Source organism: Melozone crissalis, unplaced genomic scaffold, assembly GCF_028551555.1.
Source record: "Melozone crissalis strain CALT ecotype California unplaced genomic scaffold, PUWL_Pcris_2 ptg000004l_1, whole genome shotgun sequence".
In the NCBI taxonomy this organism is placed as follows: Eukaryota; Metazoa; Chordata; class Aves; order Passeriformes; family Passerellidae; genus Melozone; species Melozone crissalis.
Genome location: NW_026535782.1, coordinates 39,355,602 through 39,379,060, shown reverse-complemented (window position 1 = coordinate 39,379,060; position 23,459 = coordinate 39,355,602). Strand labels below are relative to the sequence as shown.

The 23,459-nt window shown below is 44.8% G+C and overlaps 2 protein-coding genes and 1 long non-coding RNA gene across 3 annotated transcripts; all 3 read right to left on the bottom strand.

Annotated features, from left to right (window-relative positions):
• Window positions 1–1,571: 1,571 nt before the first annotated feature.
• On the bottom strand, window positions 1,572–3,875 carry LOC128937552 (uncharacterized). Its single transcript, XR_008483051.1, has 2 exons — window positions 3,413–3,875; window positions 1,572–3,381 (listed from the first exon to the last, which is right to left on the bottom strand). It is a non-coding gene; the product is annotated as an uncharacterized LOC128937552 (long non-coding RNA).
• A 2,924-nt stretch (window positions 3,876–6,799) lies between these two features.
• On the bottom strand, window positions 6,800–16,110 carry DDX47 (DEAD-box helicase 47). Its single transcript, XM_054272969.1, has 12 exons — window positions 16,015–16,110; window positions 15,371–15,464; window positions 13,729–13,917; window positions 12,986–13,057; window positions 12,375–12,493; window positions 11,801–11,872; window positions 11,566–11,682; window positions 11,272–11,418; window positions 10,813–10,950; window positions 9,376–9,446; window positions 8,716–8,845; window positions 6,800–8,625 (listed from the first exon to the last, which is right to left on the bottom strand). Exons 1-12 carry the CDS (start codon window positions 16,108–16,110, stop codon window positions 8,509–8,511), a joined length of 1,362 nt encoding a protein of 453 aa, XP_054128944.1. The 3' UTR covers window positions 6,800–8,508.
• A 3,883-nt stretch (window positions 16,111–19,993) lies between these two features.
• On the bottom strand, window positions 19,994–23,459 carry APOLD1 (apolipoprotein L domain containing 1). Its single transcript, XM_054278114.1, has 2 exons — window positions 23,415–23,459; window positions 19,994–21,220 (listed from the first exon to the last, which is right to left on the bottom strand). Exon 2 carries the CDS (start codon window positions 21,213–21,215, stop codon window positions 20,475–20,477), a length of 741 nt encoding a protein of 246 aa, XP_054134089.1. The 5' UTR covers window positions 21,216–21,220; window positions 23,415–23,459; the 3' UTR covers window positions 19,994–20,474.

The window sequence follows — 23,459 nt, the reverse complement described above, 5'->3', positions numbered from 1 at the left end:
ACACCAAGCACAGAAGCTGTCAAGGATGGATCAGGCTGGGTATTTCCTGTTATAAATTCCCTTAACTGAGCTACAGCTAAGACAGAAGACCAAGTATATGCAATTACACGCATGACTCTGGGTACCTTAATTTCTGTTGCTTTAAATAAAACGGAATGATCCTCCACTTTCTCTCCCAGGCTTGCTCCATGGATCCTTACATTGCTGCTGCAGGAAAGGAGGTACTTTTGTGACTCCAACTCTTATTGTGCAAAAGACTTTCTCCTACATCAAAGCCAATAAAGTTCATGCTTTAGCCTTATTCGTGGGATGGAGCAAATGTTGAAAAGCACACAAAGGAGTCCTTTTTTTTCTGGAAGCCTGCATAACCAAAGCAGTTCACCCTTATCAAGCAGTCCTCCATCTTTATCACACAGATAACCTGCAGAGCAAGTTTTGCTATTTGCTTTCCTTTACACAGAGGCATGTTTGTGAGTGAAAAATTTGAGCAGGATTAACGGGGCGGGGGGGGGGGACTTAAGTCCAAATGGGAATAAATGCCAAAAAACCTACCTTCCTTGAAAAATATCAAAAAGGGAGGAGGAGGAAGTGATAGACAGAAGCAAAGGTGTCTGTGAGATGCAAGAAAAAACTTTTCCCACTTTTTGTATAGGAAGGCCACATTACATTTCCCTTTCCTCAGGAGCCTTTACGAGCACCAAGCCCAAAGGAAGGCAGAAGCCTCTTACAAGAGCTCTATCCCAACTTTTCCTAGAGAGAGGCAACAGACCAGCATGTACATTTCTGCAGTGATGAGCATCCTCCTGAAGAGCAGGCAAAGGTAAAGATTTCTCTTCCCTTTGGCCATGCTAAATTACCCTGTGTTAACCTCTAGGAAACACAGCTTCAGGCTTGTAGGTGCTTCCCTGAAAAAGTCTTGAACAAGCTCCAAAAGCATCCACCCTTCCCTGAGGACCTACAATATCAACATATAAAAACTGCACAGTGCCACTGTCTTCTATTGCACAACCAGGCACGACCTTGGCACAGTCCAACACATCCTACCAGGAGGCATGGCATGACAGATACTCGATTACCATGCCCAGGAAGGCAAACACTGGTGCCCCAGGGGGGCTTTGGAAGCAGAGAGAAAGTGTTATTGTCATCACCCTAAGTTTCTGTATTTGAAAGGTCCTCAGGAAGAGACACAGCACTGTAGGCATGGCTGTATTCATCCTTGGGCCAGAGATCAAGTAACCATTTCCATTTCTCAGGTGCCAGAGGAACAAAACTTCCTTAGTTCTCCCTTTGAAATGTTGTTATTCAAAAGAAGCTTTCCTAGTCAGACCATGAGAAAAAGCCATCTGAAAACTAAGAAAGTATCTTTCACACCTTTTTTTTTTTTTTAAAGTTCAGGAGTTAACTCCAAATCTTGGGATTCTGTCAGAAACTCACATTCCGATTCTCTGTGTTTACAATCGTTCGGGGCCCCTCTCCCCACCCCCCCCCCAAAAAAAAAAATCTACTAAAGTACATAAGGACAACGAGTAAGAATTCAGAATGACTACACGAATTACATCTGGCACCAAAGCTGGATTTTTACACTCTTTACTCTGCAACATTTACAATAATTAATTGCTCACTTGAATGTTTACAGAAGCTCCTTACATGTCATTGCGTGCAAACCACAACTTCACATTTATACATCACCAGAGTGGTTGGTACATGCCTGTGTCTTTCACAGGTCACACAATGAATTCCATTCTTTCTTAGGTATGTTCAAGAGCTTTTAAGTATCCTTGTTATTTTCCTTCTTCTGTGCTTGATTGAACTGTGAATTTTTACTAACTTCAGTCCTGATTTGTAAAGTAAGGCCTTCCAGATTGCCAATTACATCTGAGAATTCCTCCTAAACTGACACTCTTCTCAGCACAAGTTAGTGGTGTTGCTACAAAGTCATGGCATTCAGCTCTCCCACTTTAGTTATCTCTACCTTTCTGGGGGCAGGGGGACAGGTGGGCTGTCAGGTCCTTGAATGAGTTCATGTGTGCCTCATTACTTTTAGAAGATTAGGCTCAGGCTGCTGCCACAGAAATTGGATTGCCCACTTTAGTTGCCAGCTGTGCTTTCTGGCCCTTGCCTTCCCTTGCAGCCCCTGGGCAGGAGGTGCATGGCACTGGGGAACTGACATGGCCAAATCCTTTTCAGATGGGTCAGTTCGATGCAGCTCCTGTACTGGACCCCTGGGTGGTTGCAGGGACTGCTACTATTTTGCAGCTATTGTCACTTATCTTGAAGTTAGTTATCTGTGCTGATAGCCATGTTTAATTTTACTTCTCCCCTCAGAAGGGTTGACCCACTTCTGTTAGCTCTAGAACATTTAAATGAAAGACACTCTATCCCTATTTGTTATTGCCCCAAGTATTCACCTACACAGTATTAAAAATCAAAACCATAAAACATAATTTGATGTATGTATTACAAATATATAAATAATCACCTTCTCATTATGGACTTTGGAAGTGCAGAACTGTTTCAAACTGCAAACATCCCCACTGAACATTTTTTGAGAACACAGCTTTCATTGAAACTTCACCTGAGTTTCAACCATAAAAATATGACAAATTGTGTTAGCCCAATCCTACCTTACGTCATGCTGAGGTTAATCCTCCACTCAGCTCCCTGCTGTGTGAAACTCCAGAGGGTGCAGGGGTGTGCTCCAGAACTGCCCCTCAAAAGCCCTCCTGACTGAACAAACACACTGGCAGCAGTTGTTGTATGAAAGTATGCAGCCAAGCACATACCAGTGCTGGTCTTTTCTGAACATTTATTCAGAGAGAGACAGGTCTCACTTCATTCTTTTCCCCTCATGTTTCATTAGATCAGAGATTTTGTTTTAAGCTGGCTGTAAATTCTGTTTTGCCCAAATACATCTCCAGACACTCCCTATTCCACTTCAGTTATAAAAACACCCTCTGACCCAGCCCCTCTGGAGTAGCCACAATAAAGAAACATTTCCTGCCCCTCCAACCTGTTGAGATATTTTTAGCTGAAACTGAATGCACATACCTGTGGCAGGTGAGGCACCAGTAAGTATGTGGGTGTGGTGAGACCTTTGCTTTTCTAATGTCAAGTGCTTCTACAGTTTGTCATTCCAAATCAAGGGAGGTGGCCAGCTGTCTAGTCACTCCTCTCAATGAGGCTCTGTACTCTTTCACAAGGAGCAGCTCTATTTCTCTCCACCAATATTCCTGCTACTGCAAGAGAGGGATAACCTTTGACTCCACCAAGGGACAAGACATCCCCTCTGCTGCTGCAGGCTTCCAAATAGGAAGAACATAGGGAGATGCTACAGACTCCATCAACCTGAAAGGAATTCTGAAAGGAATGACTCTGCCCTACCTCCTCCAGCTGTCAGAGTGCCCTGCCCTACCTCCTCCAGCAGTCAAAGTGCCCTTCACATCACTTTACAAGATTGCTTCACACTGACTGCATCTCATCCATTACATAGCTGGCAATAACACTCCAGAGGTTTTCCAGGGATCCAGGACCCTCCGAGAGATTTAAGCTTCCTTTGCTGATACTGGAACCAACCCTATCCTGCCTGCAAAAAATTTAGTTCAAGCACCCAGCAGGACAGTTGGGAGTGTTTCCTTGCTCCACGGGGAACAAGCACTTGCATCTCCACCCATATTATCACTCATTTTGTTCTCTCTCTCTGGTGCATTCTACGGCTCTTATCTGTGTGGTTTGCTACCAAAGTGCCCTGTAAAATGTTCTCATTTATGTCCTTTCACCCCTGCCCCTCTGTGCTAGTGTTACAAGGCTTGCAAGGGTCTTCAGGGGTGCAGAGAGAGACGAGAATCTTGATCTCATGATCAGAAGGCTGATTTATTAATTTATGATATATTAAGACTATACTAGATTAAGACTATACTAATAGGAATAGAGAGAGAAGTTCAGAAGCTGCTAAGCTAAGAATAGGAATGAATAAACAAGGGAGCTCTCTCTGATTCTGTCCCAGAGAGAGCTCACTCTCTGATTGGCCCTTAACTGTAAACATGAAACATGGGCCAATCACAGGTGCACCTGTTGCATTCCACAGCAGCAGATAACCATTGCTTACATTCTCTTTCTGGGGCCTCAGCTTCCCAGAAGAGGGAAAATCCTAAAGAAAGGATTTTTCACAAAAGATGTCTGTGACATTTCACCTTTCCAAATTCTATAAATTAAACGGAAAATGCTGATGTGGAATGAACAGGAAATTTCTTCACCTGTAGAACATACAATTCTATCAAATCACTAAAACACTCTTACAATATAAGAAAATGCAAAAAACAACGCAAAGAAAATTCAAGTCAAAGCAGCTGAGTTTCAGGAACAGTCCATGGGCTGAGGATCTTCCTCCTGAACATATCTGAAAGTCCTTTTTGGTCCTGAATCAGGCTTGCTGCAGAAAAAGTCCATCAATAGTTATCAAAAACCATTCCATTTTGAACAACTTCTGGAATGTTCTTTTCTGGCCCTTCAATGCTTCAGAGCTGCTGCCAGCTATTTCAATCTTCTTTATTTAATTAATTTTTTGTTTGTTTGTTTGTGATTGAAAAGAGCAGCAGCAGCAGAGCAGTGCCAGAGAAAGAAAGACCGTGGGGGCCCTGGCCCATGAACGGATCAGAAACCCCAAAGCTGGCCCACAAAAGGCGGGCCAGGACCGGTAGGGGAAACCACAACCCCCAGAGCCATCAGAAAGCCAGGCAGTGGCCCTGGCCCAGGGATTTCCTGAGCCCAACAGCCCAGGCCAAACCCACGAGGCAGGCTCTGCATTCCCACAGGCCTGCACCCTGCTGTCAGTACAATGGCAGCACGGGTGGTGAGACGCTTCCTTTCCCCGAAACCACTGAGGCATGCCAGCAGCAGGGAAATAGAAGCAGCCCCAAAAATCCTCATCTTGGATCTAGGAATGTTTGTTCCCCGCAGCAAGCAAGCCACGATCGCTTCCCGCTGTGCCCCCTGCCTCTGCAATGCAAATGCATCAGGTGTGTCTCCCACCTGCCTCACGGCACCACCCCCACCGGGCTGGGGACCAAAGGCAGAACTTTCGGCAGAACCCACCTGCCCCTCGCCGCTAGAGCACAACAGGGGCGGCAGAGATGGCAACGTCCATGGGACAGCAACTGACCAAAGACTCCCCAACCCGCCAAGAATGCTGATCTTGAACGCAGGCAGGCGGGCTGCCCCCAGCTGTCGGGCCGTGCCGGCTCCACGGAAGGAGCAGCTGACGCCCTCTTCCCCTGTCCCAGCTCCCCCCGCAGGGGCAGCCCCGGGACAACCCGAAACACTCGGGGGGGGGAAATCACGCTGGGTGTAGGAGCGGCCGCGGGCTGCTCCGAGGGTCCCCGGGTTCAGCGCCGTTTTCAGCACCATCCTGAACAGGGACTGGCTCGGTTTGAGGCGGCGAGGATGCGCAGGCACACGCCACTGCTGCGTCCCTTGGCTCTGAAAGCGGCGGCAGGCACGGCACGGGGTCGGCGCCGTCTTCTGCCGCTGACTCTGGGGTCCGCTGCGGAGGCGCAATCGCAGTCTCTATCGGAGTGCACACGGGCAACGGTGGAGCCGACACAGGCAGCGCCGGAGCCGGGAGAAGCGGCGGCGGAGCATCGCTGTTGCTTAGCAACATTGGCCCAGGCGGGGAAGCCGGCGGAGGCGGGATTGCCCGGGGAGGCGGCGCCGAGTCGCTGCTGTCGCCAAGGGTGTCTCCTAGCAACACATGCGCAGGCGCAGGAAGCGCTGTTTCTGATCTCAGGCGCAGCCTCAGGGACCGGTGCCACCCCCATGTGTGAGCGGGGCAGGGCCCAAGAGGCCGGCTGTGGCGGGGCTGCCCACTCCCATCCCCTCGGAGAGAGAGAAGTGGGGGAGAAGGACAGCTCCATCTGAGCATGTGCCGGAGACGGAGTAAAAAAAACTTCTTCAGCTTGCGGTGGAGTTTCACCCCCCCCACCCCCCCCGCCGGGGAGCAGGGGGGCTGGGAAGCAGCAACTCATCCCCCTCCAAAGGGTCTTCTCCTGCTGAATTTGGCGGAAAAGGAGCCTGTCCCTTGCAGTCAGCAATCCTGGGAAAAACAGCTGCTCGCCGTTTCAAAATAGAAAAGAGTACACAGAAAGAGACTGGGTAGACAGGAGGGAATCCCACACCACAGTCCCAAATGAATTGGAAAATGAATTCCATGCACTCCCATACAAAAACATCCAGGGCATATAGCACATCAGTAAAGAACCCAAAAAGCTTTGCCCATCGAAAAAACTCATAGAGATCTGTTTCTGACAGGGAAAGTCCATCCTCCTCACCCCATTTTTGCCAGAGGGCAATAAGTTTCTCCTCTGAAGGAGAAAATTGAACCTCATCCTCTAAAGGGGGCGTTCCCCATATGAACAGCCACAAACTAGGCAGGGCTGCATCATCAGGAATGGAAAAGCCAACAGTACCTTTTGAAAGAGCCCAGCATGCTCTGGCCAGCTCCACGGTTCTGCTGCTCTTTCTGAACATCTTCCCGGAGGTTTTTCAGGTTCACTTTGTGGTCAGCCTTGGCTGTGAACTGTGTCCAAATCAGGATCTTCAGTTCTTCAGCTCCTGCTAAAATCCACTTCTGTGGTCACTTGTAAAGCAACCATCAATGCTGCACATTCGGGGTTTACCCTGGGCGCAGCTCTTGCTCCTCTGGGGTCTTATCAAATTAATTTTTGTCCTTACAACGAGGGGACACCAGTTGTTACAAGGCTTGCAAGGGTCTTCAGGGGTGAAGAGAGAGACGAGAATCTTGATCTCATGATCAGAAGGCTGATTTATTAATTTATGATATATACTACATTAAGACTATACTAACAGGAATAGAGAGAGAAGTTCAGAAGCTGCTAAGCTAAGAATAGCATGGGAATGAATAAACAAGGGAGCTCTCTCTGATTCTGTCCCAGAGAGAGCTCACTCTCTGATTGGCCCTTAATTGTAAACATGGAACATGGGCCAATTACAGGTGCACCTGTTGCATTCCACAGCAGCAGACAACCATTGTTTACACTCTCTTTCTGGGGCCTCAGCTTCCCAGAAGAGGGAAAATCCTAAAGAAAGGATTTTTCACAAAAGATGTCTGCGACATGCTAGGACCCAGGGAAGATAAACACTCATTCTCCTTTACAGAAAAGGCTCTTAGCAGTGAACACACCCAAGATTTGTACACTTAAAATCTGCCACTTACTCAAGACCATTTTAGAGCTATCAGACTTGAAGATGTTTGGGACATTTAAGTAAACTGCTACATCACAAATAAAGAGTGAGAACACTGTCACTGTTTTTACTCCAAAGAGTATCTCAGTACCTCATGAAAAAACAGACCTAGGTCTTCTGGCATTTCTTTGCAGAACGTGCTGCCCCTAACAAAAGTGTAAAAGCATTCTGACTAGCATACATATAGATACTAGATTTATGCCAACAGTGTGAAATAACCACTGTGCTCATTTTGGCTACTGCAATAGTTTCTGCTTTCCATTTAGATCTAAAAAGGACTATTTTGAACGTTGTTTTTCATGTAGCACAAAATCCAGTTTATGAAAACTGGACATTATGTTTTCAGTAAATTTACATATGCAGGAGCTCCTCACTCTGCCTACCAACAGGAACATCCTGTATGAAAATTTTTATTGTCAATGAGAACTAGCAGTAACCTTCTGGTTTTGTATCAAGTACACTTATCTCATTCTTGCAAAAGTCTACTTGTCTGGCATAGAACTCTGCCTAAGAGTAACAAAATTCCCTGCCCAGGGAAACAAAGAGCTTTCCAGGATACCTGTTTTTCTGCACCTCCCAGCTTTGAGTTGCTTTCCCGCGTAAATACCTCCCTCTTGTGTTCACTTGTAAGTACTACGAGAATCGGCCACAAAAACCCCACCCAAAACCCAGACCTATCCTTGATGGCGTCAATCATTAGCAGGTATTGGATGGAATTCCAGGCAGTGAATGTTTCATCTTGCTGAAGCTTGTTCTCTGTGCTGGACTGCTCCTCAGCTGACAAATCTAAGGTATTGATGGCACATCTGAATTGCTAGGATTGACCCAAGAAGAAAACATTCTGGCAGAGCTGATACACAAAGTGAATAGAACAGGTCAGTGACAAGACAAGGAAAACCAGGTAGCTTTAAAATTAGGCAAAATACATTTTGAGTCCTCAATGTAACACATCCGTTCTCCAAAGCAAGGGCATCACAGCTATGCTGTGAAAACTCAGTCACTTCTTTTTAACTTTTTCCTCTTTCTTCTGGCAGATCAGACTCCAGATGCACTCAGAGAGATTGGATAGTGGGACAGGCTGCAGCAGTGCAAAAGGTGTACTCACACTGCACTTCAGAGTGAATGAGCAGGAACTGCCAAATTTCATTTGTAGTTCTGAAAAAAAATCCACTGGAGATGGCTTGGTAGACTGTTTTTGATAGCTCAGATAGCCATAAAGAGAAAAATAAAAAAGTTTGTTCAAATACCAAACTAGGCTTTCCTTTTCTTCTTTTTCCCTCCTGCCACCTTATTCCTGACACCAATAGCCTCTTCTGTGTCATCATCATCATTCCGAGATCGCTTCTTCTCTCCCTGCTCCCGCAGCTCCTGCAATGCAATTGACACATTGACCCAGAGTTTGGTCTGAAGAAATTCAGAATACAACAGAGGGGACAGGGTCAAAATGCCAGCACCCACCATTCGAGCAAATCTCTGGGCCTCAGCCACACGCTCTGTCAGCATCATAACTTCTTCCTCTTGCATGGGGAATGCTGGCAGCTTCTTGCCAATCAGGTGTTCAATGCGCTGGAACAGCTCTACATCATACCTGAGGGAAGACAGGGCACCAGCCTGAATCAGCCCTGCTGAGAGGGCCTCAGCTGTCACCACTCACAGCCTTCAGCCCTTGTCTCCAGCCCACAGATACTGGTAGTTTGTGCTGATGGTCTCTCAAGCAGCTCAGCTGCACCCAAATGATGCCTTTTGGCATGGCTTCTCTGATTTATCCAGCTCATCTCATCTTTGTTCAGAAGTTTTTGGTAAAGATTTTCTTTTTAGACAAATAGTTCAGTGTTTATAAAACACCCTCAAAGTTACTTAACCTACATTATATATTTAAAGAATATATATATTGTATAGTCCAGTTATAAACTGTTCTGCTCAATGAATGCCTGCTTCCAGAATTTTTCTACTTTCCTCCCTCCCCACCCTAGGCTTTGAATTGTCTCCCCTTTAAATAAAACCAATTGGCACTTCAAAATGAAAAGTAGTATTGTATTCTCACTCAGGATAAGGTCAGCTATTTTCTGCTCTGAAACACAGCTGGAAAGAATAAGCCTGTTAAATTTTATCACTTACTGTGTGACAAAGGTGATAGATTTGCCAGATCTCCCAGCTCGAGCTGTTCTCCCAACACGGTGAATGTAATCCTGGAAAGAATTTTCTTGATAAGCAATAATATATGTTCACCAAACACAGAACAGATCTTATGGCAGATCAGCCCATATATTTTCTCTTTAGGAAAGAACATGAGAATGTCAAGAACACACTGATAGCATTAACTGCTCAGGAGGGTGTGCAGCATCAGATTTTGAGAAGAGGCCTAAGTGGAGGCACAAATTCAGTTTTAACACTTGAATTCTTCTCTTTTTAAATGAGAAGACCAAATCCAATTATTCCAGACTGCAGGATAAAAGTTGCAATACATGACCTTTGCCAAGACTTCACTCACTTCCTTGGAAAGCTAATATTCACAGTGACCCCAGGCCTGCATTTTCAGTCTTGGAATCTAGTGCTCTCCATAGTGCATCTTCCAGGGAAACCCTCTGACAAGTAGACTTGAACTTGGTAAGCATGATGAAAGAGAGGATGATTGAGAATAATTTAGAAGAGTCTATTGAGCATCTTTGGTCAATATGGTTCAGGGCTGTTTTCCAGGTTTTATACTACATTATAGAAATTAAATTACTCCCTTCTCCATAGAGGATTTGCAGAGAGAGGACTGTAAGAAAGGATTTGTTCTATGAGTTAGATGAGAGAGAAGAGCACAAAGACCATAATAACACCATTCAAGCTGCCACCCCCACAGTTTTTTTCTTACTTTTGTGCTTTTACAAAAGGAATGTCTTCAAAAGACCTACTATGCTTTCTTCTGTTTGCAAGGCACAGTATCTTTAATCATTGTAAGCAACAATAGCAATTCCTGAAGTGCAGGTTAATGGTGTGCTTTCTGGAACTAAGCTGGGAAACAGTCACATCCCTGAGATAACCCCATACTTTCCATACAGAGAGCTGGTAACTTACTTTCTTTTCCTTTTGCTGTACTTTTGTTATATGAAGGTGAGACATATTAAGGACACCTTTCTTAACCAATCATCATCAGAGAACTTAATTTTTTTTCTTTTTTTTAAACACAGTTTTAAATATGAAGGCAGACCTCGATCACAGACACAGAGATGACTACATGAAACTAGTAATATGTTAAAATTGTTTTCAAAGCCCTTGAATGTAAAAAGGCAAAACATACAGTCTGAGCAGAAATGCAAAGGCACAGAGCATTCCTTACTTCCCCTCTTCACTTACAGGATCACTTCTACAACCCAGGCCATGAGACCATGCAAACAGAGATACCATCTCAATAGCAAAGGCTGAACTACCCCTTTCAATGTACAGAATCATGAATTAGGCTTCCAGCCAGCAGAAGAGAGAAAAGATGTCTCTGTTCCTTTGTCCACCTTCTTTTTCTATCTGCTCCCAGTGACCAGAAGCTCTCAGCTGGCACACAAACAGGTTTACCTTAGAGTGTGTAGGAATATCAAAGTTTATCACCACATCCACATGTGGGATGTCCAGACCTCTGCTTGCAACATCAGTAGCCAGGAGAATAGAACGTGCCTTTGCCTTGAACTTGTTCAGAGAGCCCAAACGTTTATTCTGGAAAAAAGAAAAAAAGAGAATGAGAGAATAACACTCATTCTAGTTTCTAGTTAACATGCTCTTGATAAGATACTGGCACAAAAGAACTAGGGGGGAAACTACTCAAAAATTTCACTTCTCTAATTTCTTTCTTAAATACTACAGAACCAGTGTCAGCATTCACATTAGTTAAATTTCTATGGATTTCTATAAATTTCTAGTCCAGTCCTGTAGCTGTGAAATACTCCTCCTGCAAGGCAGGTATGACTCAGTATGGTGCAGCCATTTTCCAAGCCCCAGGCCCCCTGCCCACTCTGTTGTGAGGGTTCCTGCCCATACCTGACTCATCTGCCCGTGGAGGGGAATGGCAGTGAAGCCCAGGTTGCGGAGCAGCAGAGCAGTCCTCTGAGTATTGTTACATGTACTGCAGAAGATCATGAAAGAGTTACCAGCCAGTTCATTCAAGATATAAACCAGGTAGCTGTCCTGTAAAGAAACAAAGGGAGAATTCAAAAAACCCCAGAGATAATCACATGTGCAACATTAAGTCTAGGACTCAGAAAATGAAAAGATATTGGACGGCTGTGAGAGCAAGAAAAGACAGTAAGAGAGAAGAAACAGAAATGCCATTACCTTGAATTTGGAGGGGATGAAAATATAGTATTGTTGTAGTTTTTCAACTGTCTGATACTTGGAAGAAACAGCACATTTAACAGGATTCTTCAGAGCAGCACGCTGGAGTTTTTGAACCTGGTAAGATAATGAAATTTAGTTGGACAGAGATCTTGTCAGAAAATTGTATTAATACAGGCTAGTCAAAAGGATAGCCTGATGGAAGGAGAACTAAAACAGATTAGTGTGCTCCCACCTTCTTGGTCATGGTGGCAGAAAATAGGAATGTCTTCCTATCTCGAGGAATCACTTTTAATATCTTATCCACCTGTAAAAAAATAAGGAAATGGAAATACCAAATACTACAAGCAAGCAAGACACAAACCTTCCACAAATATAAAGATCATCCACATGAAAAGTAATGCATGTGTAAACATACAGTAGAAACAAATTTTTTTTCTTCTAGAGGGAAGGTGTAGGCTGATATCTTGTTGACAGTTAGGCAGTGTGAACTCCAAAAGTCCAACAACAGTGCAAATATCAGGCAATGTTTCTGCAGGAATGTGTCTGTGATGGTTTTCTACCCTAACTACATTCTAAGTCAGGCACTCCAGAGACACTAGTGGATTTCAGAGTGCCTCCTACTGTCTTGGCAGTGCTCTGCAGAACTCTGCTATGTTCTAATCCCACCACAGATTTGTGTGTAATTATTAGATTTTAGTTACAATTCACTACTAATTTCTACAGGACAGCTCAGTGTTTCCCATGTATGATGCAATTTCAAAGGGACTCATCCAACATTCCAAACTCATCTTTCAGCACATCCCCACCTCGGTCTCAAAATCCATGTTAAGGATCCGGTCAGCCTCATCCATCACCAGGAACTTCAGAGCTCGTAAGTTGAAGCCCTTGGTGTTCTCCAGATGATCAACCAGACGGCCAGGGGTTGCTACCAACAGCACAACAAGAGCAAATTCAGAATGAAAGCAGAGGAAAAGATCCAAACAGGCAAGACAGCTGTCCATTACAGAAATAGGAATCTTTGCCCAGGAAAAGTAAAGATTGCTTTGTGGGAATAACTCTTTCATGGGATATCTTCAGAGAGTGTTTTGAAATAAGACTAATGGAGTCAGACTCTCTGAAGAATGTCCTAAAAAGTGACACAAAAAAACCCCAGTAGACAAGTTGTACAGCAAAAGATGACAGCAGCGTTTCAAATACTTGGGGAGAATGAAAAAACAAGCCAAAAGCACTCCAGGTCTAGCAGGAATGCTTTGGAACTGAGCTTGTAGCAACAAAGTTACTGGTGGATACTTTAGAAACATTAACAAGCCAGTACTTAAAGCTGGGACAAAACACAAATGAAGGATGTACTCTCCTTCCTTCGGTTAGCTGCAGTTTGATAATATTCACACTCCACATCCCCAGCACATCAACTTACCAATTATAACATGTGGTTTCTTGGCTAAGGCCAGGGACTGAGACATCGTGTCAATTCCACCCACAATAACCGCTGCAGGACAAAGAGAGGGGAGTGAATCCCTCAGAGTAGCACCAGCCCTCCCCTGGCACTGCAGTGTTCACTCTGACTGCCCACCACCCACAGCAATTCTGTACAAATGAAAAGTTACTTCTTTTTATGAGAATTTACTTTATTTTAGCATATCTAACCTTCCTAGGTTTCTTAAGCCATGCAATTAATTCCTTCCTTGGCCACAAGTATTTTATTTTCACAGCTGCAGAGCTACAGGCAGAATCTATTCCTTTCAGTTTAACTCAACTGCAAAAATCTAGGAATTCTAAAAATATCCACAAAGCTTTCTTTGAGAGATATCTAAAGAATCAATACAGACAGTCTGAAAGGAAGATTAAACTACATCACACCATAGGAGGGAGCTCTATGCAATTTTACTGGACACAAACCCACTCTTGAGAACACTCTCCTCTACTTCCACCTTTAAATATTTAGAGACAGAATGCAGAAAAGCTGTAGATCACTCCATGAGGAAAGACCACACAGTCTTTTCTTCTCAAATCTGATACCAGATCTCTGTCTTCCAGCAGCATAAGTTTTTCTCACATTTTGTTCAACCCCTCATACAAATCAACTATTTATATCTTTGCAATCTCGAGCTGACAAACTGGCCTTCAGAAAAATGGGTGCAATATATAAAAGCCACTTACTGCTTTGAACACCAATGGAGGACCCAAGAGCTTCAAACTGCTCTGAGATTTGGAAGGCCAGCTCCCTCGTTGGTGTGAGCACAAGAGCAAATAATCGCTGAGGTGTTTCCAGCAGTGCTTGGAGAATTGGCAAAGCAAAGGCTCCTGTTTTCCCAGAGCCAGTTTCTGCCAGTCCAATGACATCTCTGCCTGCAAGAAGGAGCAAAAGGAGCAAGGGGGGGAAAAAAACTGTTATACATCCACAACAGAGAAAGAAGACTTTAAAGCACTGTGCTACAAAACACAAGAACTCCCTAAGGACAGAAAAAAAGGCAGACACATAGAAGGGAAAAAAAAACCAACCACAAAGGGCCAAACCAAAGAATCTCAGAATCTCTCTGAAGCATTTTTTGACTGAGATTTTACTTGTACAACGATTACAGTCTCAATAGTCAATTTTCTAGTTAATTTCTGTTAATATAAAGGGTTTCATACAAACCTTAGGTTCAAAATAAGTTACACTTTATAATGTCTCAAATCTGACATCAGTTTACAATTTAATGACTCCACCTCACTATTCTAGTCCAAATGTTGTCTGTTTAGTGGCTTACAAGGAAACAGACTGTGGTGTTTGAGACTTCAGTCACACAAACTACAGGACAACAGCACTACCAGGCTCACATTTCACAAGGCACAATTGTGCCATTGATTAACAGGGTAATCTAAACCAGTTCCTTCAGTAGGAAGGGTAGGACAGAAAGTGTTACCCCAAATCAATGCAACAGGGTGGAATTCATTAACAGAATCCATTATGACCTCCTAAACTCATGCAGCTGAGAAGAACATGCTGTCAACACACCTTACACTGGAAACTATTTCTCAGTCTTTCCTTTGTGTTTGTGTTTTTTGTTTTTTTTTTCCCAAGAGAATCTTATATGTGCAAAAGAGTCTGACAAAAGTTAAATGCTAGGAGAGAGAAGACACTGAAAGTTTGTTCCCATTCTGTCACTATGTTGTTCCTTTCCTCCTTGAGAGCATTTTGGGGGGTTTTGTTAAAAAAAAAAAATCTAGAGGCAGAAATGTCTGCTGAATTCAGTATTTTTTTTGTAATTCCAGAATGCTTACAGAAAGTCACTGGTTATTACTCACTTCAGAAATCTAATTTCAAAGAGTTGCCTACTCACAGCAAAGCAAATGATACATATTAAGGAATCAGTCAAGGCATCTTCACTTTCAATCACACACACACTCTATAGGTCTCTTTCAGAAGCAGCACAGTCCAAAACTTATTGGAAGCTTCCTGTGTATCCCTGAGTATTTCAGGACCACAATGATCAATGTGGACTAGCAGTTCAAATGATTAATAAAAATTCAATTTAACATGGAGTGTCAGAACTACACAACAGGAATGAACACTCAAGGAACAATGTTTGTACTCATTTGAAAGTTTGTGGCTGCAGGCAGGGTCATAGGATAAACTAGCATTCCAAGCTCCACCTGGGAAGGACACAGAATGAATATGAAAACTGCTTCTAGACACAGATCCTCAGCAATGAAGAAGCTGGGACACACTCATTCCTGATCCTTCTCACTCAGCAAAATTCATTCACACAGAGCTCCTGGAGCAGTCCCCAGCTCAGGATCAAAGAAATACACTGCTCACCTTGGAGAGCCACTGGAATTGCCTCAATTTGGATCTTCGTCGGCACCTTCCATCCCAACTGGTCACAAGCTTCACACAGGACATCTGTGACTCCCTGGACATTAGTGACAAGAGAAAAGGGGAACAAACATCACCAAAAAGACCTAGATTAAATCACAGAGTTAAACACATGCTGCAACACAGCCAATTTGTCTCTAGCACAGACAAACCCCACGAGGTCTCCAAGTGCAACTCTCTGAAAGGGCAGGCTGCTCACAGTGATGCCCACTTCCATCAGTAATTTCATCGGATTTGTTCCAAATCTGTTAGAGATTACTGGCACAGGAAGAATACGGTCGGTTTTACCCTAGTTTACACAATGAACTTCCCTCCCCACATACACACCTACCTCTTCACCATGACCACAGAAAATCAAAAAAACCATATCAAGTTAAGACAACTCGAAGACAGCGGGATGGGAGCAGCAGTGCCAGCCCAGCGGGGCACGGCCGAGTGCCCGCAGCTCACGGGGCCCGGCCCCGCTGCCCGCCACACGTGTCTGCGCCGCGGGCGGGCCCGCGGCTCCCCGGCCTCCTCCGCGGACGCTGCTCCCCGGGACAGCGCAGCCACCACCGGCGGCAGGAGCGGCTCCGGCCCAGCCTCACCAAGTCCTTGAAGCTCCGTGGCTCCTCCGCCACCGGCCCCGGCTCCTCCTCCTGCTCCGGCTCCGCCGCCGAGCCTTCCTCCTCTCTTGCCGCCATCTTGGCCTGTCCCCTCCAGACGCAGCGCAGAGCACTCTGGGAGCTGTAGGCCTCCCCGGGGCACGCCGGGATATGTAGTTCCGCAGGAAGAGCCGAGCCGAGCGGAGCGAGAGGGCTCCCTCAGCTCCGAGCGTTGCCCGGGAAAGCGGAGCTGCGGATCTCCAGCCGCCTCTCCCGGGACAGGGACACCCTGAAAGGGCTGCGGGAAAGGCCTGCCGGCCTGCCCGCCTGGCGTATATCGCAATACTCATCCTAATCCTCTCCACCCCCGTCCTATTTCCACTTCTATCTAATAACCTCAACAACACCCCCAACACAATCACAAACACAGTCAAAGCCTCCTTCTTAATCAGCTTAATCCCCATAACAATCTACATCTACTCCGGGACAGAAAGCCTCACCTCCTTCTGAGAATGAAAATTCATTATAAACTTCAAAATCCCCATCAGCCTAAAAATAGACTTTACTCCCTTACCTTCTTTCCCATTGCAGTGTTTGTATCATGATCTATCCCACAATTTGCAACATGATATATAGCTTCAGACCCCTATATCACGAAATTTTTCCCCTACCTACTATTCTTCCTAATCGCAATACTCATCCTAATCATCGCAAACAACTTATTTGTCCTATTCATTGGCTGAGAAGGAGTTGGAATCATGTCCTTCCTACTAAAAAGCTGATGACATGGAAGCAGAAGCCAACACCACTGCCCTTCAAGCCATGTTTTATAACCAAATCAGAGACATCGGACTTACCCTCTGCATAGCATGACTGGCTTCTGCCATAAACACCTAAGAAATCCAACAACTTCCCACCCCATCCCAAACTCCCACACTGCCCCGAATGTAGCCTCAGGTCTGTGCTCAGCACAGCACAGCTTAGGCAGTGCTTGATGCTGTTCCCAGCTCTTGCCTTCTACAGCAGGCAAAATGAGCTGGCCAGGCACAAAAAGGCAAGAATATGTATAAACTTACATCCATAATGCACCTAGAGAATGTGAAAAATGCCTATTTTATGATTGGCTTTCCACAAATATTAAAATGAATATTATATGTGTTGTGTTAGAAAGTTATGCTGTGTTAATTTTCTTAAGTAGTGTGTTAAATATAGTTTTAGGTTATAGCATAATGTTAAGATAGAAACTATGCTATGTAGGATACTTTTCTTAAGAGAGGACTCGCACCAAGATAGCAGCCACAGGACACCTTAATCTTTCAGAGAAAAAGAATTTATTGCTCTCTTATCGAGTTCTTCCCACTTCACTTAGCCCTGAGGATGCTGTCAGGATTAAGAGGAAGAAGCTGACACTGGCCAGGCAGAATCCTTTGTTTGAATGGAATTTATGCATCATGTTTAAGATATATGAATATGCAACGGGCTATTGCTTTTAAGGGTTAATCCTCTGTTAACGTGGGTCCTTTTTCGGGGTTATTTTGCCCAGAAAGTGGCACCCGGACTGTCCACAACTCTTTGGTTTTTTGTCTCGTATTATCCTAATCCCAATTGTTCAGATTTTTATTACTTTAATTATATTACTATTTTTATAACCATTTTATTACTATTAAACTTTTAAAATTTTAAAAACAAGTGATTGGCATTTTTCACAGAGAACAAATTAAGTGCTTCGGATGTGTTGGTATGAAACATTTTGAAGCACTAGTGATGGGAAGAGAGAAAGGACCTGTCATTGTCCCACATTGTTTTCTGCTTGTCCTAATTGCTAGTGTGAATTTTTGAAGTATGGATTATGAAATTTTTTTCCCTCTGTCTATGGGAAGTCTGTCTGGGCGTGCTCCCAGTGGAAATGCTGATACACTCCAGCATCTGTCCCTGGATTCCAAGCGTGGCATTTCCTCTGCACCCAGAACAATGAGGAAAGTGAGAGGAAATACGAACGAACTCTCTGCGTGACAGGGAAAGAAGAGGAAACCTGAAACAATTCATGGGCAGGAGTCAAAATGAAACTGCTGCATCCCACTGTGCTCAAGAGCAGTGATAAATTAAAAAAAAAAAAAAAAGCAATAAAACAAACCCACCCTGTGTAGATGCTCCTTGTTACCATATGTTTCAAACATTACAGCAGCCTGACCATCAGCTTGCTGCTTATCGTTGGTGCTAAAGGTTAAGCCTGGCCAGCACGTAGACATGAACCCCTGTGAGGGTCACTGGGATGCCTCAGGAAATGGAGTCAGGGATGTGACAGGAAGTCACTGCTTGTGATTTTTTACTGAACTCCTTGCCCACATAATAGGGTGCTGTTTTAGTGGGGAGCAGGGTGGAGCAATTCTGTTCTGGTGAAATTCCAGTTTGTGTAATTCCCTATTGTCAACAGATGTATTTGAATGAAGGTTTTCTCTTGTCCTAAACTGCTGTTGGGAGCATTCATGCATGATAAAATAAATATACAGCTTCTAAGTAGTAATTCTTTTTTTGTGCTTTTCAGCACAGGACACTGCAGATTATACTGGATTTAGAAATTGTCACTCCAGGGCTTTTAAACAAATGTGCTCCTAGCTCTACTGCATGTTATAGTCCTTAGCAGGGGCAGGGTGAGAGCATCCCCAGCAGATGGATTTTAGTGCAGATATAATGTCAGCTATTTCAGAAGGGGTGCATAATGAGATGAGATGGACAATGTGTACAGCACATCACCTCCAGGAGAGCAGAGAGACACTAACACAAAAGTGCTTCATGTTCATTTATTCGAATCAGCAGTGTACTTGTTCATTTCTGGCAAACAGGCATGGGTATCAAAAGCATCTGAGTCCCACTCTGGGGAACCAGAACTTTTATTCTTCCTACAACATATTAAAGCAAATGTTGATATCATGAAAAGAGACAAGAAGGACAGGGATTCAAGCTTTGTGACCCGGAGTGCTGCCCTCCCTAATAATTTGGTCAGTGTTACAGAGTTACAGAGTAGGTTTTTCTGATCATTTGGATTTGTGTCTGCTCGGGGAAGTTTCCCTTATCCACTGGGGCATGCTTGTGGAGGGAATTACCTCTGCATTAACTCTTTGAGTCGCCTCAAGCTAGTTTCAGGGTCTCTTCTTGTACCTCTCTCAGGTACAGACATGATCCCCATCATCACCATACTCGGGCACTTCTCAGAGGTGTGATCCCAGACACATCCTGGTGAGGTAGGGAAGTGCTACTATCCCTCTTTTGAGACAGAGAACTGAGGTACTGATGGCTGAAAATCACAAAGGGCATATTTAGCAGAACAGTCACTTGAAACAGGGCCCCAGCCCTTGCTCCTGCTTTGCAGGGGCTCTGCCACTGAATCATCCTACTCCTCTCTACCCCTCCTGTATATTAGTACCTGCATGTGTTTCACTGATATGAAGCCTTCCGTGGGAAGCATTGCTAGGAGCACGTGTAGCTCTCCAGGAGTGCTGCCTCCCCCCTCACAGATGATCCCCTGTGGGTCTCACAGGCTGCTCGACTGCATGGAGAGTGGCACTTCCACCTCTCAGGTGTGCTCCCACCACGTAGCACCAACCTACCCTTCCCTTCCTGCTGCAGGAGATATAACTGTGTCCTTCCACCAATGCCCTGAGGCAGACTCTGGTCCCAGGGCCACTCTTCTTCTCTCTGTTTTGGCTCCTAAAATCTATTGTCAATGTTTGAACTGTGTTTCACCTATTTTATTACTATCAGCATTCAGGTCATGCTTTCCTTTTCCTACAGGGACTTGCCCTCCCTCACAGCAAAATAACAGGTAACTTGCTCTCACATGCTACAGACTTGCTTTTACTCTAAAAAACAACATCTTTCCTTTGGAACAGAGGCCTCCTTAAAAAAAAAAAAAATTTAATATATATATATATATATCTATATATATATATATATACACACACTCTTAAATACAATATCATAAGCTTAAAATCATTCTATGTAAATAAATAGGATACAAACATCACAGTTCTCAGTCTGGAGAGGTTTCTCCAAAACAGATAAATTCTGGCCCTGCTATTTCATCCATACAGTCTGTCATATCTGGAGCTGCTTCTTTCTACAGCCTTTCCAGATGTACCTTGGTAATGGGATTGTACTCTACTGGAAATTGCAGCTGCTGGCTTTTTTAGGGTACTCCAGCCCTTGTACCACACACAGATTCATAAGCTGTTTACAAACCAGGTTCAGTCAGCATCAAGTATTTAATCTGCCTCCTGACCTATTTCTTTTTGCTGCCTTGGGGAAGCAGAGCAGTGGAGACGGCTGGTGGAAAAGGGGTCTGCAGAAGGTCCACCTCACAGCACCAGCACTGTGAACTGTAAAACAACAGGTAGCAGTGATAATGGTCACAGTAAATAATGCAATGTCTCCAAACCCAGTTTTTATATGGGCCAAACACTGTTTCAGCTGGAGGGTCTCGGGATCTCGGCAGTGGTTTTAGCACCCAAGCTGACTCTCCTCGTGCGTGGGGAAAGCTCTGTTCTGGACTCCAGAAGATCACAGACTTCATCCATTGCCCTGGTGCAGGTCTCGAGGTTGTCAGCCAGCTTCTCGATTTTGGCCTTGAGCACAGCCTGGCTTACTTTGGTGGCCTCCTTTGTGCATTCTGGCACGAGGAAGCTGTGGGAGCCGCAGAGGACCATGAAGCAGACGGAGTTGTAGAGCGAGATGGACGCCCTCTTCTCCGACTGCCGCAGCGCCGGGTCACCCGGGCCCTGCCCCCGGCGAAGGAACTCCAGGCAGCCCAGTATTTCCCTCATCTGTTTCCGACAAGTCACCGCAATTTCCTGCACCTTCCTCACCTCCCGGGAATTGCAGAGCACCAAGGAGAGGTCGGAAGTGATGCTGACCGCGCCGCCGGCCGTGGCTAGGCCCAGGCCCACGGCCGAGGCCAGCAGAGAGGCTCCGAGCGTGGCGGGGCTCAGGGACAGCCCCAGGATGGCCGTGAGTGCCCCGGCGGCCGTCAGGGCGCTCCCGCTGACGTTGGCGATGAGGGAGCTGCGGCGGAGCTGGCTGAGTTTCCGAGCTGCCCGGTGGAGATGCGCGATTTGGCCGCGCAGCCTCCGCCGCTGCTCCAGCAGGGCCGCGTGGAAGTGCTGCGTGGGGTCTGCTGTGGGCACGAAGGCAGCACCGTCCCTCTCCATGGCTTCTGTCCAGAGAAAGAAAAGTCTGGGGTGGGATCTATGTCAAAAAAGCCCCGTGAGACATGCTCATCCTGGATCACCATTTCAGGGATGGCATCCAGCCAAATTTTTGTTGCTTCAGCCCAGCTACAAGAAAGCTTTTCCATCTACACACACGTGCACACTCACATACACACACATACCCATATGAATGTGCACATTTAATTACGTTTTCCATTATAACTTTCAGACAGCAAAGCTTTAAAATGTTTTTCTTAATCCCTGCAAAGACTGAAGTATCCTAAGGACTGGGGTGGGAGGTGCTGTTACCATTATCTCTGTGAAGACACAAAAGGTCTTTTGAAACCTGGGGACAGAAATTCCCCTGAGGTTAGGTGACTCAGTGCCCAGAGCAGTAATGCTGCCAGAACAAATCTGTTGCCCCCCTGATGGGATTCAGAGGATCTGCAATGTAGGACATCTTTCACAAGAAAGGTCAGACTGCAAGGAGGTGAAATCTACCCTCCCAAGTTTTTGTTTAGGAGTGATTTCCTATTAAAGGAGGACAGAGAGAAGGTGCTGAATAGAATCTATGTCTGAATTTTGCATATAGGAGGTAAGGAACTTATTAATGCCTTGGATGGGTGAACATCCTTCCTTTCTTTAAGCTTCAGCAACTCAAGGCCCCCTGCAGCATGGGGGTTTTTTTTCCTATTGTAACCTGGTGTCAGTGTATGAACAAAGATGGGAACTATTGTTCTGTGGTCATAAATACCCAGTTAGAGTGTCAGGGAGGCCTCTGAACCTTGTTAATAAGAGTCATGAAGAGCACATCAGAAAAGCAGGCCCAGTTTTAGTGTGCACTCCCTGGCAGTTGGGGAAACAAGGGAAATACAGAGGGCTGTGAATAGAAAAGGCTTGAAAACTGCTGGGTCTGGAAAACCTCCCCTGGCAAGACAGCAGGAGAGGCTTCACTTCTAGGAGATGAATCTACAGTGTTTCTGTACTAGACAGTCTCTGTTGGCTGTCTCTGTTCATTGCCACAAGTGCAGAAAGAAATGTACCAATAAATATTTTCAGGTTGCTCTAGGGCTGCAAAATGCTCTACAAAGGAAGCCAGCAACTTCAATCCTGCTTACAGGGAACCTGAGGCAACAGAGCCAACAGGAGTAGTGGTGTAGCTGATTGTCTGGTAGAAGCAGAGTTTCTGTGCTTCACCACGCTGCACTGTGCACAGAGCTGTGCTGCCTCTGCACCTAGCAAGGTCCAACCATAGAGCTGAGGAGCTGTTTGGAGCCCATAATGCCCTCACAGCCAAATGGAGTCTCTGCAGCAGAAAGACCCTGTCACTAACCCAACTGAACAAAACCATTCATTGCTGCAGGCACCTTTTTACTTCTAAATCTTCTGTACTGTGGGAACTGAAGGTGCTTGGTCCCTCATAAAGTCACACTATGTAGCTAGGATCCTTGGGGCTTCATTCTGCAGAATCCTCATGTTTCAGAAGGAGAAAACTTTGTACCATAGTCTTTCCATTTGGAAGAGTACTCATAAGTAATTCTCACTGCAATCTTTCCCCCTTCTGCTAGCTTGTCCTAATCCATCTCACATAGATCTTTTAAGACACCCCCCATGCCCTTCAGGAAATGCCCCCAGTCTCTCTTGGTGTCATTGGATCATTTGAATCACTTAATACATTGTACTTCTCTCAACTGGAGGCTGTGTCCTATTATTTTTACACTATAATTAGAAATAAAGCTGGAAACACAAGGACTAACACTAATCTAAATGGTTACCAACATTGAAATGAACAATGAGCATATCACCAATAACAACAGATCAATATGATGATCATTAAATATGTCAGTTCCTGTAGCCTCTCAACAATTTGTTCTGAAGATTTAGTTGCTGAGAACTGTCTCAGGTAATAACAGCTACTATCACTGAATTATTAGAACAATCATTCCAAATATATGTATATATATTATTAGAACAATCTTATATTTATATTATATATATTATTAAACAATCATTCCAAATATAGCATAGGCCATGTAGTAGGCAAATCTTTTGATTAATGCCAGCAGAAAGGAAAAAAAAAAGTCTTGCTCTTAGAGAAAAATCTCCCCAGCACTAAAGGTATACATTAGTCCAAAGCCTGCAAACACTTTCCTAATAGAGTACTCAAAGACACTCAAAAAATTACTGGTTGAAACTTACCTTCAGTTTCCAGCCACCCTCCCAGAAGACAAATTTTGATCTGTT

Coding starts and splice junctions, on each gene's coding strand:
- DDX47 (XM_054272969.1), bottom strand. CDS start 16,110: ATGGCGGCAAGAGAGGAGGAAGGCTCGGCGGCGGAGCCGGAGCAGGAG. Junction 13,918..15,370: donor AATTCCAGTGGCTCTCCAAG/GTGAGCAGTGTA, acceptor TCCTTCTTGCAG/GCAGAGATGTCATTGGACTG. Junction 12,494..12,985: donor GAAACCACATGTTATAATTG/GTAAGTTGATGT, acceptor TGCTGTTGGTAG/CAACCCCTGGCCGTCTGGTT.
- APOLD1 (XM_054278114.1), bottom strand. CDS start 21,215: ATGGAGAGGGACGGTGCTGCCTTCGTGCCCACAGCAGACCCCACGCAG.